General features: G+C 43.3%; 1 protein-coding gene across 2 annotated transcripts in view; it reads right to left on the minus strand.

Moving 5' to 3' along the window:
- b4galnt4 (beta-1,4-N-acetyl-galactosaminyltransferase 4) overlaps window positions 1-18,935 on the minus strand; it is a 603,648-nt gene that overhangs the window by 33,668 nt on the left and 551,045 nt on the right. The window contains exons 13-16 of one of the 2 annotated variants that reach the window (XM_033039185.1): window positions 18,673-18,743; window positions 15,538-16,825; window positions 12,442-12,734; window positions 9,286-9,439 (exon numbers count right to left, since the gene is read on the minus strand). In XM_033039185.1, coding sequence (XP_032895076.1) covers window positions 9,286-9,439; window positions 12,442-12,734; window positions 15,538-16,825; window positions 18,673-18,743 — 1,806 coding nt within the window. Of the gene's footprint in view, window positions 1-9,266; window positions 9,440-12,441; window positions 12,735-15,537; window positions 16,826-18,672; window positions 18,744-18,935 lie in introns of both variants that reach the window. The other variant, XM_033039186.1, reaches the window with a different exon arrangement.

Raw genomic sequence — 18,935 nt, forward strand, 5'->3', positions numbered from 1 at the left:
ACGTTCATGTTCTAGGAGCAGAATTAGGCCATTCGGCACATCAAGTCTACCCCGCCATTCACTCATGGCTGATCAATCTTTCCCTATCAACCCCATTCTCCTGCCTTCTCCCTATTGTGACTAAAGACACTGTGAATAAAGAAACTCATCCTCGTCTCCTTTCTGAAGGTATGTACTTCTATTCTGAGCCAATGTCCTCTGGTCCCAGACTCTCCCAGTGGTGGAAACGACCTCTCCACATTCACCCTAGCCAGGACGTTCACTATTCGGTAAGTGTCAATGAGGTTTCCCCCTCATTACTCCAGCACTTTGTGTCCATCAATTAGAAAAGTGTTGGAAATAAAAGGCACAAAGTACTGGAGTTATTCAGTGGGTCAGGCAGCTACCCTGGAGAACACGGCTAGATGTTTTGAGTCTTCTTCAGGCTGATTTTAGGAGGGGAAGGGGCAAAAGCTAGAAGAGAGGAGCGGCAACACAAAGCATGGACTCAGGCGAGGGAATTTTTGATAGGCCGATGGTTGGAAAAGACAGAGATGAAAAATAAGGTGTGAGAGAAACAAAATGGTAGAGTTGCAAATTGTGAAGCAAGAGGAAGGAATGTAGGTGGAGGGCAAGGGGAGAATTAAGGGTGAATTCAAGTGGGGTACAGAGTAGAGGGGGGGGGGGGGAGGTTGAAGAAAGGGGGGGTGGAGGAGAATGGGAGGGGGGTTTGGAGGTTACCTAAAATTGAAAGGTTAAAAGTATTGTATGCTGATTAATCGAATACTTTATCGGATATATTTTATCTCTTACTGCTCCCAAATGTCCGACAAATTGAAATCTTCCATCTATGCATGAGTGCTGTGACTTATTCAACATTAATTCAATTTAGGTTAGTTTATATATACAGCACGGTAATAGGCCCTTCGGTCCACTGAGTCCACGCCGACAAGCGATCGCCACACCCGAACACTATCCTACACACTAGAAACATAGCAAACAGGTGCAGGAGTAGGCCATTCGACCCTTCGAGCCAGCCCTGTCATTTAATATGATCATGGCTGATCATCCAAAATCAGTACCCTGTTCCGGCTTTTTCCCCATATCCCTTGATTCCCTTAGCTGTAAGAGCTAAATCTAAATCTCTCTTGAACACATCCAGTGAATTGACCTCCACTGCCTTCTGTGGCAGAGAATTCGGCAGATTCACAACTCTCTGGGTGAAAAAGTTTTTCCTCATCTCAGTCCTAAATGGCCTCCCCATTATTCTTAAACTGCGACCCTTGGTTCTGGACTCTCTCAACATCAGGAACATTTTTCCTGCATCTACCCTGTCCAATTGTCTATGAATTTTATATGTTTCTATAAGATACCCTCTCATCCTTCAAAATTCCAGCGAATACAAGTCCAGTCGACCCATTCTTTCATCATATGTCAATCCCGCCATCCCGGGGATTAACCTGGTGAATTTACGCTGCACTCCTTCAATAGCACTTAATGTCCTTCCTCAAATTAGGAGACCAAAATTGCACACAATAGTCCAGGTGCGGTCTCACCGGGGCCCCGTACAACTGCAGTAAGACCTCCTTGCTCCTAAACTCAAATCCTCTCGCAATGAAGGCCAACATGCCATTAGCTTTCTTCATTGCCCATTGTACCTGCATGCTTACTTTCAGTGACTGATGTATAAGCACACCCAGGTCTCGTGGCACCTCCCCTTCTTATAATCTGACACCATTCAGATAATAATCTGCCTTCCTGTTCTTGCCACCAAAGTGGATAACCTCACATTTATCCACATTATACTGCATCTGCCATGCTTCTGTCCACTCACCCAAACTATCCAAATCACCCTGCAGCTTCATAGCATCCTCCTCGCGGCTCACACTGCCACCCAGCTTTGCGTCATTCGCAAACAGAGAGATGTTAGATTTAATTCCATCGTCTAAATCATTAATATATATTGTAAACTGGGGTCACAGCAGTGAGCCTTTCAGCACCCCACTAGTCATTGCCTACCATTCTGAAAAGGACCCGTTAATTCCTACTCTTTGCTTCCTGTTTGACAACCAGTTCTCTATCCATGTCAATACCTTCCCCCCAATACCATGTGCTCTGATTTTGCACGCTAATCTCTTGTGTGGGACCATGACAAAGGCATTTTGAAAGTCCAGATACACCACATCCACTGGCTCTCCCTTATCCATTCTACTAGTTACATCCTCCAAAAATTCCAAAAGATTAGTAAATCCATGCTAACTTTGATAGACCCCGTCACTGCTTTTCAAATGCGCTGCTATAACATTTCTAATAATCGACTCCAGCATCTTCCCCACTACCGATGTAAGGCCTTTCTTAAAAAGTGGAGTTACATTGGCTACCCTCCAGTCCACAGGAACTGATCCAGAGTCGAGAGAACATTGGAAAATGATCACCAATGGATCCACGATTTCTAGGGCCACCTCCTTGAGTGCTCTGGGATGCAGACCATCAGGTCCTGGGGATTTATGTGCCTTAGAATTCCTTTTATGTTTACATACTTGTCTAATAAATTAATTGCAATTACAATTCAGTCCCAACAGTTTACCTAACACAATTTTCTGACTAACGTGGATTCCCCTCAGTTCCTCCCTCCCACTAGATCCTCAGTCCCCTTAGTGAAGACAGAACCAAAGTACTCGTTTAACACTAGGGACCAAGTACAATTTTACCAAGCCAATTAGCCTACAAACCTGTACTTCTTTTGAGGAACATTTCCTGCCCCATCTGCAGCAATTTTATTTGCAAAGGTCCTGCTTTCCAATACTGGTTTTGGCTGAGAGATACAACATGGTAACAGGCTCTTTGGCTCACCAAGCCTACATCGACCATCGATCATTCTTTCACACTCTTTATATGTTATCCCACTTTCACATCCACTCCCTGGCAACCGTTGGGGCAATTTACAGAGGGCAATTAAAACAAACCCTCACGTTTTTTGAATGAGGGAGGAAACCCCTATGGTCACAGTGAGAATGTGCAAACTCCATCCATGGGTCATAGAGTCATAGAGTGATTCAGTGTGGAAACAGGCTCTTTGGCCCAACTTGCCCACACTGGCTAACATGTCCCAGCTACACTAGTCCCACCTGCCTATGCTTGGTCCATATCCCTCCAAACTTGCCTATCCATGTACCTGTCTAACTGTTTCTTAAACGTTGGGATAGTCCCAGCCTCAACTACCTCCTCTGGCAGCTTGTTCCATACACCCACCACCCTTTGTGTGGAAAAGGTACCTCTCAGATTCCTATTAAATCTTTTCTCCTTCACCTTGAACCTATGTCCTCTGGTCCTCAATTCCCCTACTCTGGGCAAGAGATTCTGTGCATCTACCCGATCTATTCCTCTCATGATTTTATACAGCTTTATAAGATCAAGCATCTCTGGCACTACGAGGTAGCAACACTATCAGATAGTTTTTCTAATACATATATATATATTTATCCATCTTAACTGTGAATGTCAAAAACTGATGCTTTTACAGCTCATCTGTACTGGAGAGCTTCAACTGCTGTCAACATTGTTTGTTGATTGGAAGATTCAACATGGAAACAGACGCTTTGGCCCATCAAGTCCAGACTGACCTTTGATCACCTGTTCACACTGGTTTTATGTTATCCTACTTTCGTACACACTCCCTAGACACTGGGGGGAATTTGCAAAAGCCAAATAACATACAAATCCACATGTCTCTGTGGTGTGGGAGGAAACTCTAGCACATGGAGGAAACCCATGAGGTCACAGGGAGAACGTGCAAACGCCACACAAAAAGCACCAGAGGTCGGGATTGACCTTTCTTTTCAAATCAATGTATTTGTTTGGGCTTCCTTTAAATATGCCTATAGTATTCATCCCAGGGGAGAATGTGTAAACCTCATAGCCCCTTTGCTGTGCTGGGGTCCACTAATTGACTGGGAACTAGGCTGCTGGTAAAAGACTGGCAATGCCAGAAAGTATGCTGCAAGAAACACAATGGCCAAGGAGCAGGTGCTGCAGCAACATTGTGACAAAAGATTATCTGCCCCTCTACAGGGGTACTCAAAGGTTTGCTTATCTTAGCTTAGAGATACAGGATGGAAACAGGCCCTTTGGCACACTGGCTCCACACTGGCTCCACACTGGCTCCACACTGGCTCCACACTGGCTCCACACTGGCTCCACACTGGCTCCACACTGGCTCCACACTGGCTCCACACTGGCTCCACACTGGCTCCACACTGACCAGTAATCACTAGTTCACACTAGTTATATACTATCCTACTTTTTCATCCACCCTTTACACACTAGGAGTAATTTACAGAGGCAAATCAACCTAGGAAACCGCATGTCTTTGGGATGTGAGGGGAACCCACTCGGTCACAGGGAGAACGTGCAAACTCCACACACCCGCACCTGAGGTCAGGATGGAACCCGGGTCTCTGCCGCTGTGAGGCGGCGGCTCTACCAGCTGCGGCACTGTGCCGCTGTTGCTCCACCGTTTTAGCGAGTCGCTCAAGGAAACGATCCACCGAGCTAAACTGCTCTGACAGCTTCAGACAATGCAACCATACCAGATGAATGACAAATGATCGCCACTGAGAATGACTAACATGCTGCAGTAATCTGCCTGATATGCAAACTGTCACCTTCAGTTTCAATCGCCTTTAGGATCACAAAGGTACACACTTGCCGATGGACAAGAGAAATTGTTCCACATCAGTGTCTCAATGACGTGCAATCAAAACTACTGATCAGCATTGATGTTACTGGAGGGGAGAAGATTGGATTGCAGAATTGCACCACTGCAGTCACAAATGACCGAGGATTTAATAACAAAATCAGGATGGCTGTACAATGTAACTGGTAAAGCAATCACACAACATTCAATACCGAAACTGAATAGAGGACAATGCGCTTTGTTGTACGTGGCATTAATAGCTGGATTCATGTCTAAATTAACTACAGGGAGTTGCAATAACCTGGAGATATTTAACTCCAAAGGGAATGCAGAAGAAAGACATCATGTAATCCAACAATGAAGATTCCAACAGCACCAAGGTGACGAGGGGAAGGGTGATGAGAAGAGGTTGTACTGACATAGCAGCTTGAAAAGTTAAAAAAACATTCCGATGTATGTTGGAGAGACATAATCATCGAAATGATTTTACAAGGGATAGTTGCCATTTAGCCTATTTACACAGAAAAAAAATGCTGGAATGGTGTTTTGCAAAAAGTAAAAGTATTTCTGTATTAAAAACTATTGAGTTAGCAGCTATATTCAGTTGCTGGTCCAGTCCAGTCCAGTCCATTTTATTTGTATAGTACATTTTAAAACAACTCACGTTGACCAAAGTGCTGTACATCAGTGCAGGTACTAATGTGCTACATACAATGGTACACGGACCTAACAATACATACTTAAACTGTTTACAGCACCCCCTCAGAGGTCCTCAAAAACGCTAGGGAGTAGAAATAGGTTTTGAGCCTCGACTTAAAGGAGTCGATGGAGGGGGCAGTTCTGATGAAGAGAGGGATGCTGTTCCACAGTCTAGGTGCTGCAACTGCAAAAACGCAGTCACCCCTGAGCTTAAACTTAGACCGCGGGATAGTCAGTAGCCCCAAGTCGGCCGGCCTGAGGGACCTGGAGGTAAAATGGTGGCTTAGAAGATTTTTGATATAGTGGGAGGCAAGCCCATTAAGAGGAGCTTGAAGTTGAGTACTGGGAGCCAATGGAGAGAGACCAGGATCGGGGTGATGTGGTCCCTTTTACGGGTACCCGTCAGAAGTCTTGCTGCGGCGGGACAGGGTTAATTGGCTGATGCCAGTGTATAGGGAGTTGCAGTAGTCAAGGAGGGAGGAGAAGAATGCGTGGATGATTTTTTCAAGGACCTCGAATTAGAGGAATGATTTGATTTTAGCTATGGTGCGAAGCTGGAAAAAACTAGCTTTTACCACAAAGTTGACGCTTGTCAAACTTTAATGCGGAGTCAAATATCAAATATGGTGCTTGAATCATAGCTGTTCCTTATTTTCCATTCTATTTGTAGTCAAATATATGCAAGTTCCTGTATCTCCTACATTGCCATTAATGACACACCTACATCTAGAAATACCATCCATCACTGCATCTTCTGAAACTCAGAATGTATTATGATCACAATAATAAATTTTCCAGTGCAGTGACTGCATTATTATTGCATTTACGTGCAATAGATTGCATTCTGCCAGAAACTCTAACACATTAAAAATCTGATTTATTGCACACATCCATGCAGTATAATGTGGATAAATGTGAGGTTATCCATTTTGGTGGCAAAAACAGGAAAGCAGACTATTATCTAAATGGTGGCCGATTAGGAAAAGGGGAGATGCAGCGAGACCTGGGTGTCATGGTACACCAGTCATTGAAAGTAGACATGCAGGTGCAGCAGGCAGTGAAGAAAGCGAATGGTATGTTAGCTTTCATAGCAAAAGGATTTGAGTATAGGAGCAGGGAGGTTCTACTGCAGTTGTACAGGGTCTTGGTGAGACCACACCTGGAGTATTGCGTACAGTTTTGGTCTCCAAATCTGAGGAAGGACATTATTGCCATAGAGGGAGTGCAGAGAAGGTTCACCAGACTGATTCCTGGGATGTCAGGACTGTCTTATGAAGAAAGACTGGATAGACTTGGTTTATACTCTCTAGAATTTAGGAGATTGAGAGGGGACCTTATAGAAACTTACAAAATTCTTAAGGGGTTGGACAGGCTAGATGCAGGAAGATTGTTCCCGATGTTGGGGAAGTCCAGGACAAGGGGTCACAGCTTAAGGATAAGGGGGAAATCCTTTAAAACCGAGATGAGAAAAACCTTTTTCACACAGAGAGTGGTGAATCTCTGGAACTCTCTGCCACAGAGGGTAGTTGAGGCCAGTTCATTGGCTATATTTAAGAGGGAGTTAGATGTGGCCCTTGTGGCTAAGGGGATCAGAGGGTATGGAGAGAAGGCAGGTACGGGATACTGAGTTGGATGATCAGCCATGATCATATTGAATGGCGGTGCAGGCTCGAAGGGCCGAATGGCCTACTCCTGCACCTAATTTCTATGTTTCTATCCTCAACACACAGTACCTTTACAATTTCATGACAACTTCGCAGTGAAGCTGTTATGAGATCCTGTGTCGACAATTTTTGTCATTGTGTAATTGCAACCTTCTTACTGCTGAACATGGTTACGCAGTTTGCAAACCATTTTACTTTTTAATATAATTTTTACATTTTTCGCAAAGAAACATTTCGATTTTTTCAAAAAACAGATGGGGCCATTTGTCATCTCTAGCCTCTTTCACATTTCAATGTGATTAGATCTAATCCTCTATCTCAATGTCATACTTCTGTTCTCATCTCATACCTCTTGATGACTTTTGTGTTGTGAAATCGATCTCATTCTTAAATATATTCAGCAACCTGTCTCCACTGTTTCTGTGTTAGGCAATTCCACTGCTTCACTGTCACAAGTAAATTATCCTCATCTCAGTCCTAAAGATCGTACCCCATATCTTGAGACTGTGACCCATAGCTCTAGACAGTCCATCCGGGGAAAACATCCAGCCTGTCCAGAACTGTCGGTAATCGATATATTTCTCATCTCATTTTTTTAAACTGCAGGTTTACCACTGATTTTCCAGCACCCTTGGTTCTGGAGCCTTCCTGGGTTATCCGTTTTGCTGGACCACCAGTGGTCACAGTCTCGGGGTGCCGAGGTACCGACCCGCAAAGCCGGCCACAGAAGTCGGCTATGGGAGTGGATCTGCCAGCTTCAGCCTAGATGCCTGACCGTAGGCGGCAAATTCGACCCAGCGATCGACACAGGAGTCCCCATGAGGTCGAGGTCGACCTATGCACCACATTTTCAGGGGGACTTCCAGGGAGGGGGTGATTTAATCTGGATTATAGGGGAGTAGGGGGGGCAGACCACCAGAAAATTAGTGGAGATCCTGCAGAGTGAATGCGAGCGTGGGCAACCAAATTTCTCCTGAAATAGCCTAATCATCCCAGGATCACACTGGAGTATCTATCAAAATCCTTGTTGCCTAGATTTTAAAAACTGTCTTATGATGAAATATTTCATAGGTCAGGTTGCTTTCCTTTGGAACTGAGGTGGATCATGGAGACTTAATTGAGTTTATGAGGGTTCTAGAGAAAGAAAATGGGATGGACCTATTCCCCTTAAAAGTGGGGCATTGATTAAAGATAATACACCGATTAATAGAGGGAAGGTGAATAGATTTTTTCCATCCAGAGGATGCTGTAGGACTGGAACTCTGAATGAAAGGGAGATAGAGGCACAAATCCATCTCATATTCACACACGTGTATTCAATCAGCTGTGACCATTGGTAAAGAGCCGGAAGATGGGATTAGGTTGAGGAGATCTTCCTTGACCAACACTGAAACAATGGATCAATCGGCTACCTTCTGTGTCATAAATGCTCTATGATTTCATGACAGACAAACCGGGATGCATCACAGCACGGTTTGGGAACATCTCCATCCGAGATCTCAAGAAATTGCAGAGCATTGTGGGCGCAGCGCAGACCTTCACACAAACCATCCTCCCTTACATTTACTCCATCTACACCATGCTGCCTCGGAAGGCCACCAGCCTAATCAAGGGTGAGTCTCACCCCAGTCACTTCCTCTTCTCCCCTCTCCCATCAGGCAAGAGGTACAGAAGTGTGAAAATGCACACCTCCAGATTCAGGGACAGTTTCTTCCCATCTGTTATCAGGCAACTTAACCATCCCATCAACAACTCGAGAGCGGTCCTGAGGTACCATCTACCTCGGACTATGTTTAATCGGACTTTACTGGACTTTATCTTGCACTAAACGTTATTCCATTTTTCCTGTATCTGGAGCTTGATTATAATCATGTATATTCTTCCATTGACTGGATGGCATGTAACAAAAATATTTTCATTGTGTCTCGGTACACATGACAATAAACTAAACTAAGTATTGAATTCATTTAAGACAGGAGTAAATGGTGTCGGAGCTAATTTTATTTCAAGCACATGACCATTTTATGAAGTATTGCATATGCCAATTTTAAAAGGTTGTGTTTTGATTTGTTAAATGACGCGAATTGCTTTTAAATGCCTCATCAACCCACTAGTTCAGGCTCCTAACAATACTGGAATGGTGTATGGTTCATCTTTCTCCCAAATAAAACTGAGTATCTACTAAACACTGAGACAGTTGCCATTTAATTTTCCAATAAAGATCTTACTCTAAAGCATTTACAGTACCGAGGAAGTTTGCTGCTCTTCAAGGCCTCCCCCACATCCATGTCACTGCTGTCAAAGTCAATGATGATAACGTTGAAGTATTCATCCATTGTTGTCTTGTAGAGATCTTCCATATCTGTAATGAACTGCTGCACCCAACGGGCCTGATTCTTTACTGTAAAGATAGAAAGGAAAGATAATTGCCGATATAAAGATTAACTCACTTCAATGGCAGAAATGTCTTTTCCACCTTTGTTTCCTTCTCTCCTGAGGTCACAAGATAGACACATATCAAACAGGCAATTAGCCCACTTAAGCTGAACCTTCATGGAAGATGTTTCTCCTTCATTATATTTCCCGGTGGTAGATTCAATGAATTGAACACTTTGTTAATACTGACAACTCTTCAGAAATACTTTGGCTGTGGAGCATTTTGAACAATCATAGTGTCACAAAAGGGCCATGCGAATACAAGTATTTCTTTCTTTACTCACCAGAAAGGCTTATTTCAGTTCAAAGTTACTCTTCTGTTAATTAAGTTTAGATTAGTTTAGAGATACAGCGTGGAAACAGGCCCGTTGGCCCACCGAGTTCACGCTGACCATCAAACACCCGTACACTAGTTCTATGTTATCCCGCGTTTGTATGCTTCTCACTAGGGGCAATTTACCGAAGCCAACAAGCCTAAAAACCTGCATGTCTTTGGAATGTGGGAGGAATCTGGAGAAAACCCACGCGGTCACAGGGAGAACATACAAACTCCGCACAGACAGCACCCTTTGTTAGGATCGAACCTGGTTCTGTGATGCTGTGAGGCAGCAAATCTACCACTGCACTACTGTGCCACCCTAGTATGGCTGAGTGCGTTGGTCCTGTGTCATCCTCTCAAGTGAGAATTTGAAGTAGATTGAAGGGGTTACATTTTTTAGAGACCAGTTATTATTTTGGACATTTTGATTAGGTTACCTCTATCTAAGCCTGAAAGATAGCTGAATAACCAGTCATTTCATTGTTGTAGGGATGCTGTGAGTTTAGGACCTATCCCGCAGTACTTCTCCGCATTAACTCAATGTTTAGCAAATTTCTGGTGAGTGTCTACTGATAGTTTGACTGCACAGGCACTGCATACATTGGTGGAGAATGGTTCTTTTCATCTAACTACAGGCTGAGGACAAGCATACTATTTTAAACACAAAATGCTGGAGTAACTTAGCTGGACAGGCAGGATCTCTGAATAGAAGGAATGCGTGACGTTTCAGGTTGACCCGAAACATCACCCATTCCTATCCAGAGATGCTGCCTGTCCAGCTAAGTTACTCCAGCATTTTGTGTCTATCTTCGGTGCAAACCAGCACCTGCAGATCTTTACTACACATAATATTTTAAAACTGGTGGAGATAAAAAAAGGGAACTATTCCACTTTATCCTCCAATGGAGCAAATATTGCCCCCAAACAAAGAATAAAAATGATTTGATAGTTATGGTTAATGTTGATGTTATGTGGATTTGTAGATTGCTAAAGATTTGGAAAATTAATTACTGTTTTGAACCAGATATGTGAAAATAAGTCTTGTACTGTTAAATTGGTGACATCATAATCTCCAAAACTATTAAATAGCACCAATAAGTTCACAAGTTTTAGGAGCAGAATTAGGCCACTCGGACCATCATGTCTACTCCGCCATTCAATCATGGCTGATTTATCTTTCGCTCTTCCCATTCTCCTGCCTTCTCCACAGAACCCCTGACTAATCAAAGGTTACTAATAATGTGTCTTTGATTTCAGAGAATTTGTAAGTCAAGGCTGTTTCAGCGGATTACAATAAACAAACTGACGTTTAATCTACAGCGTGAGATGAGGGGGGAACTGTGGAGAATCAGCAGAGATATTATTGTGGGTGGCAGACAATGAAGAGAATAGAGACATCGTGTATGGGAAGGTGTGTATTGTTCCACAGTTCCTTTGTGAGATGATAACAGGAAGATAAGGGAATCTATACAAGACTGAATGTGCTTCGTGAAGGCCGAGAGTGGCTAGTGGCTAAAAAAGCCCAGTCGCGATTGGCGAACATCGGAGCAGCTCTGTGCATTTGAAGCAAGTGACATCACGGTAGGGTTGAACAGGAGAACACACATCAGGTTCAATTCAAACCACAAACACATTGGCATTATGTAATGAGGTAGGTGATCTCCTTGTGTTATTACCAATCTCAGCAAAAATAACAACAGACAAAGTGTAATGTGAAATTGGGAAGCAATGGATAATTCATTCTAAGGATGGACACAAAGTGCTGGATTAACTCAGAGTGTCAGGCAGAATCTCTGGAGAGAAAGGATGGGTGGCATTTTACATAAAAACATGGAAAAATAGGTGCAGGAGTAGACCATTCGGCCTTTTGAGCCTGCATCGCTATTCAATATGATCATGGCTGATCATCTAAAATCAGTACCCTGTTCCTGCTTTTCCCCCTTAATTCCCTTAGCCCTGGGAGCTAAATCTGTGGGCTTTGGATCGAGACTTTTCTTCAAACTAAAAGTAAGGGGTGGGGAGTGAAGAGGAAGGGAGAAAAGACCAAGGCCAGCCACAAAGATGTGATCCCAAGAGAGATACAACGTGGAGAGTTGAGGAGCTGGTTAGACGACTAGGGGGGAGGAAGCGGGTAAAAGGTGAGGGGGCAGGGGAGAGGAGTGTCTCCAGCTCTTCACCCATCCCTCCTCCCCACCCCCTACTTTCAGTCTGAAATAGGCTCCTAACCCGAAACGTCACCTATCCTTTAGCTCCAGAAATGCTGCCTGCCCCACTTGAGTTACTCTAGCACTTTGTGTCTATCTTTATTATAAACCAGCATCTGCAGTTCTTTGTTTCTACAAAATAATTCAGATTGGATTTTTTTTAAACGAATGGCAGATATGGAATATGTCTAGTTACTGGGTTAAATCACTGGTAGTTAGAATTTTTCTGACAGATTCTAGCATTGATTAGTTTATTCATTGAGTGCATAACTCATATTGAGGAGGTAAATGCATTTTTATTAGCTTTGAGATGGTTGTATGATAATCCAAATTCCTACCACAAATTGCACCACAAGAAACAAGAGACATTCTGAATGAGGAAATCACGATCGACAAGGGCACAATGTCTGAAATTGCATTCATTTGAGTTATGCTCCTGCTCACCTGGAACTATAAAGTGCACCATAATGTTAGACCTCATATGCAACCCAAGTGGTTGGCATAGAAGAGGTTTGGAATATGGAGCATTCTGTTGAGTGGGCTCCTTATCTTGCATTTCAGTTGTTTCTTCAATCCCATCATCTTGTTTGCTTCTGTGTAGCAAGAGGTAGATGTACTCTGTCAAACGGACCACTTTCTTTCCCTTCTCCATCAGCTCAAGTTCAACGAGGTACCTGTTACCACGAGCCGAATCCCTCCGCTTTTCCACGTTAATGATCCGCAGAAGGGTGTAAATCCTGTCAAATGAGGCAGAGAAAGCAGGTCCCATTAGATGTGGTGGAAAGGTTCTTGCTCCTGGTGACATCAACAACTAGAAGTCATAAATATAAGGTAGTCTGACGACTCTATTGAGAACCTCTCGACCCAAAGGATGGATAGATTGTAGAATATGGTCCAAATGAAAGCAGTTGAGGTGAACAGCATTTAGAGTCATATAATCACAGTTCAATATTGCAAAAACAGGCCCTTCAGCCCATCTTGTCCATGCCAGCCAATATACCCCACTTACGGAAGTCAATTAACTTGCAAACTCGCATGTCTTTGGAATGTGGGAGGAAACCAGAGCACCCGGAGAAAACCCAGGTGGTCACAGGGAGAATGTTCTAACTTCATACAGACAGCACCTGGAGTCGGGATTGAACCCGGGTCTCTGGTGCTGTAAGGCAGCAACTCTGCCGCTACACAACTGTGCCGCCTCTGGAAGAGTTTTGTTTCTGTAGCTGAGGAAGAAAGGGAGGGAGATTTAGATAAAACACAATTATGTGTGGAGTAAAGTCTGGGATAGACCTATTAGGCTGAATTCGTAACTGTGTTATAAAATTCTATGAATTATTTAAAATAGACTATCTCTGGAAATATTTCCAGTCCACTGGCTCGTGATCAGTAACAAAGGTTTTACAGCACCATGGACTGAAAGCAAAAAAAAAAAAATACATTTTCCAATATGCCATGAAGGGTTTTGTTTTAATTGAGAAACTTAAAAAGTCTAGAAGAAGAAAATACTGTACATCTTTTGCCATTAGGATTAAATGGGTGGAAGGGTTTTGGCCATTAGTTGTACCTGCACCTACATCATCAGTCCCATACATTTCAATCTGGTGAGGTGTAAATCAATATAAATTGATAATCAAAGTTAAATTTCTTCCCTGTGGAATAATACTGCCAAAGTCAGAAGATTAGACACCCCTGGCTATGGTGGAACAAAAGCCTATTAATTTTATATAGGGAAAGGAATGTGTGGCCAATGGCTGTTTTGGTGCTATAACCGCAGCTTCAGCTGAATGGGCAATCACCCTTCATTCACAATGTGCCACCAACACAATGCCCTTGTGCAAGGCTGGGGATGCCATGGCTAGTGGTCTCAGTCCCATTCAAACTCTTGTTCAATGGTACTTTATTGTCACGTACCTAGGTACAGCAAAACTCTTTTGTTTTTTAAACCGGAAATCCAAGTACAAGAGTGGAAGAATAGAAGATTACACTGAGGCAGTACACAGACTCCATCTTGTATCCTTCTAGTTTCAAAGTTGTTAAAAATGTAGAGTCTAATTTTTACCTTAAAGGCCCGTTGTCCTGGGGGTGGCACTGGGTCGGAGTTGCAGGAATGGGCCTATCCAGGCGATGTTGTTGATGTCATTCCGAGCTACCACACCACTCCACGCTGCTGCAGACCGCATCCAGTCCGTGCACTCGTCTGACCTCTGTGTGTCCTCCTAATCTATGTTAACCCCACGGCTACTGTAGGGCCTCCAGAAAGACTCTTCACGGACACATCGTCCATCACCTCCTGCAGCCAATGCTCCCCCTTTGCGTGCGGGGGGGGGGGGGGGCGCCACCTGCAGCTGACCTAGGAACCCCCAAAGCACCTCCGAGAGTGTGATAGGTGAGCCCACAAACCGCTCACGGATCCCAGAACCGATCCTCTCCTCCATCCACCTTTGCCGTCATCTTAAATACCTTGTGACCTGATGATGGGCCATTGGATCCCTGTGATGGATTACGGAGGTGAGGGTGGTTTCAGAATCAGACCCCAGTGACGTATGGTCATGGCTTGTCAGAGATAGACATAGCCACCTAGTGATAGACAATCAACAGGACAGGCGACAAGGGATTACGTCCAACGACAGATTAGACATAGTTGAGACCTGAGCTATGCACATTGCAATCTCTCCAAAAAGGAGCATTGAACTCTTGTTACGTTCTGTCAAGCAGGGTTGCCAGAAAAATGACAACACCTATTTTGCTTTCATAAGCTGCATTTCAATATTTACGTCCCGACAATAAAACCACTTTTATATTGTGCAACATTTACTCTGGCACAATGCAGATACCTCACACTTTATTAAAAATGGTTTACATTTCAGTCTTCATTTCAGGCTAAATAAACAAAAGTGGGTTCTCTGGCTTCTGTCTGTTGTGGAATCATACGATGATTACAGTACAGGAGGCCATTCAATCCATGGGTGAGTGTCAGATGCTAGCAGAGCAACCAGAGTTGTCCCACTCTACATTCCTTCACCAATGCCCTGAAAACCACTCTCTCTCAATTCTCTCTCCAATTCCCTTTTCAAGGCAAAATGTTTTGGAATGAACTGCAGATGCTGGTTTACACCGAAGATATTCACAAAATGCTGGAGCAACTCAGCGGGACAGGCAGGATATTTTAATTTCATTTGCCTAGGTCCTCGTGCATGCCTTCTTTTTTTTCCAAAGCCACCTACTCTTTCAATTACACAGTTTAATTCCCCTCCCCCACCTATCATCTTCCTCCACAGTTCCCATCTTCTGACCATCACCCCCCTCCACTCCTATTTGGTTCCATCCTTTCTTATCATATTCCATCATCTGCAGCTCTTTGTAGCCTCCATTTATAGTGCGGGGATCGCTGGTCGGTGTGGACTCAGTGGGCTGAAGGGCCTGTTTCCACGCTATATCTCTAAAGTAAACTAAACTAAACTAAAGCATTGAAAAAGACATCTTAAAATAAAGCGCTTTCCTAAACAAAATAATTCAAAGTAAGTTTGGTTCGAACGTACGTACCCTCCATTTTTTTCATTCAGCTTCTCCATGTACTGTGCTAAAACATCCACCACCTCACTCTCACTCATTTGCAGGTTGCCAGAGACATTGCACCTCAGGTCATTCCAGTCCGACCGCAGGAGCTCAAAGTCCATGGAGCTGACGCTGAACGTCCGCTGCCAGTTGATAGATTCCTCCATCCAATCTTGCTGCAGCTCAGTCTCCTCATAACTGTAAGCCGTCAGCCCGTCATCAGTCACCTCAAACTGGTCGCCGTAAAGTTGCTGGGATTCACTCAAATCACCAATCTTCCAGTAGGTTGGCCCTTCACCAAAATCCTCAGGAGCCACGGCCGTGGGTTTAGGCTGATTCGTTTTTTTGTGGAGGGCAACATCTTCCTTGCTCACAACCTCCTCACGCATAAAGTGAGGGCGAGGTGTGGCTGTGATGTTGTGCCTGTTCTTGTCCTCCCTATTCTGTTCCAGTTTTCTCTGCAGTGCCTTCCAGTTCCTCTTCATCCTTTCTATCGTAGTCACCTGAAAGGAATCATTTTTAGCTTCCCACACCTCTTGCTCCTGAGATGTTGTGTTCGGTAGCCAAATAATTCTGTTTGTGAGGTACAGTGTTGTCCTTTTCTCCCTTGTAATGGAAGTCAGGTTCCTCTCTTTCTTCTTAGGAGCCAGGCCTTGCAATTCACTATTTTTGCCTCTGCTGTGAAGGTATACTCCAGGAAACAATTCCTTGGCCTTTTCTGCAAGTGAGGTCTTTTTCTTTTTCTTCTGGGGTCTGGTCACATAGATTTTATTGTGTAACTTCTTGGGCTCGCTAAGTCTCTTTTTATGGATCCCCATGTGCGCAGAGTTACTTAAAAACTGTTTGGTTTTACTGGGGATGAGCGGAAAGGAACTTTCTGGCTGCAAGCCAAACAAGCCACCCTTACTGAGTTTGGCCGCAGCTGACTGACTAACTGTCTTTTTATTTGACTCTTCTGGGTTTAATTTAGCCCAGGTTAGTGACCTACTTTGTCTATTTTTTGGTTTTTGGAAGAGGCCCATTTCCTGACCGTTGTAGGCAACAGCTGATGGGGACACATTATTTTCCTGAGGAATTGGATGCAAGGCCTTTTGCTGTGGCTTGATCATGTGGAACTCCTTGTTCTTGGCCTCTCTCTCATGGCTATCCCTTGCAGCCAGCTGATTGTGAAAATGGCTGCTATTTACCCTTTCTTTCACATTGTCCTTTTTCCACGTAACCTTGCTGTTGTCCAGTAAGGATTCTGTATCGACTCCTTCCGATTCTTCTGGGAAATCTATAATGTCCAAAATGAATGAATTATAACGTGAATGGAAGATAGAGCATTGACATTAAAAGTGATAAAACATTAAAGTTCAACTCTAAGTGCCAAGCCTGACAATAGAAATTTTAACAATGAGTAGTGAACTCACGCACAGATTAATGGCCTGGATCCTGTTGTCTAAGACGTGTACATCCTGCTATGTTGAAAGAAACTGCAGATGCTTGGTTTATACCAAAGATAGACACAAAGTGCTGGAGTAACTCAGCAGGTCAGGCAGCATCTCTGGAGGAAAAGGATAGGTGACATTATGGGTCGGGACCAGAAGAAGGGACCCAACCCTTCCTTTTTCTCCAGAGGTGCTGCCTGATCCGCTGAGTTACCCCAGCACATGTGTCTATCTTCTGTACACCCTGCTGTGCGTGGGAGTGGGAGTCAATCCCCACTTTAACGTGACACACAAAATTCTCCAATGCAGGCAAGTCTTGCAAATTGCATGGGTCTCCAAACACTAGATAGAGCACGTTTTACCATGGGTTACAGGATGCTTTGACATTAGTTAAAAGAGTCCAAGGAACACACTCTAGTGAGATTCCTACATAAACTTTTCATTTTTTATGATCACCTGCAAACCTCTTCTTTCCATGCCAATAAATCCTGTATAATACGGGGCTGTGGAGACCTTTGCATAATACCATCGTGCCTTCTACATATTTTTTTTAATCTCTTCACACTCTTCCCTCCCTCCCCACGTTTCTTGCACATTTGGAACTCTTTAAGCCAAATTCGTTGTGGAAAGAACTCCTTTAAACACATCATCACACTGTGTTTTTGATTTTCTGTTTTTGGATTGAATTCTGTTTTTAATTTGTGTCATTGTGATGTCTTTAATTACTTGTTTTACTCCGATTATATGTTTTTATTCCGATTACTATGTAAGGTGTCCTTGAGATTTTGTATGAAAGGTGCCCATTAAATATAAAATTTATTATTATTATTATTATCATATTTGGTAATCCACCTTAAGCTGTCAGTGTGGCAATGGCAAATTTCGCTCTCGAGTAATTAAAAAAATGCTCTTCAAGCTTTGAAGAGGGTCAGGTGCTACACTTGGCTCATGTGTTTCCAGGCAAGGTATTGGAGATGCTAATGTAAGGCGGCAAAAACATAAACAAAGTTTTGAGCTATCAATTGAATTGAATTTATTTGTCATTCAGACCTTTCGGTCTGAACGAAATTTCGTTGCCTTGCAGTCATACATATAATAAAAATGAAAAAACACACAATAAACACAAATTTAACATCCACCACAGTGAGTTCACCTCCTCACTGTGATGGAAGGCAAAAGTCTTAAAGTCTTTGTCTCTTCCCTCCTTGTTCTCCCTCTGCGCCGAGGCGATCCAGGCTTCGGATGTTGTGACCCCGACGGGCGATGGTAAGTAATGTCAGTCCCGCGGCTGAATCAATCGGTCTGAAGAAGGGTCTCAACCCGAAACGTCACCTATTCCTTCTCTCCATTGATGCTGCCTCATCCGCTGAGTTCCTCCAGCATTTTTGTCTATCTTCGATTTTTCCAGCATCTGCAGTTCTTTCTTAAACATTTGTGCTATCATTTATCACACAAATTCTTTCTGTTTTCAAATCATGCCCCAAAAAAATGTCCAGATTGCTTGATTTTATTTCTACGTTAAATAGAATCATTTGTGAGACAAAAGGTCAAATATCTATATAATATAAAATGGTGGGGAAGGCTCAAGTGACACATTAAAACCAGTAGACCCAAAATATCTATTTAATTTCTGCAAGTTCTTTCTGTATTTCTCAATAACACAACTGACCAACTGACTGTCTGTCACTCTTACCCTCTGGGTTATCAAACAAGAAAGGTTTGTTCTCATCTTCATCCATCTTCATATACTTGTAGAATCCAAACCTGCCAGGAGGAGAGACAGAAATTTCAAACCGAGCTGTGACATGATTTGAGTGACACATCTTCAATAGTGATGGATGGACGATTGGATAAAAAGCAAAGCATAACACGACCAACCCCAGAAATAAGGGAAGGGAAGATAAAAGATTTATATTCACATTTTTCAGGAGCAGAGGATGTCATAGAATACATTAA

The sequence above is a fragment of the Amblyraja radiata genome, chromosome 20, assembly GCF_010909765.2.
Source record: "Amblyraja radiata isolate CabotCenter1 chromosome 20, sAmbRad1.1.pri, whole genome shotgun sequence".
In the NCBI taxonomy this organism is placed as follows: domain Eukaryota; kingdom Metazoa; phylum Chordata; class Chondrichthyes; order Rajiformes; family Rajidae; genus Amblyraja; species Amblyraja radiata.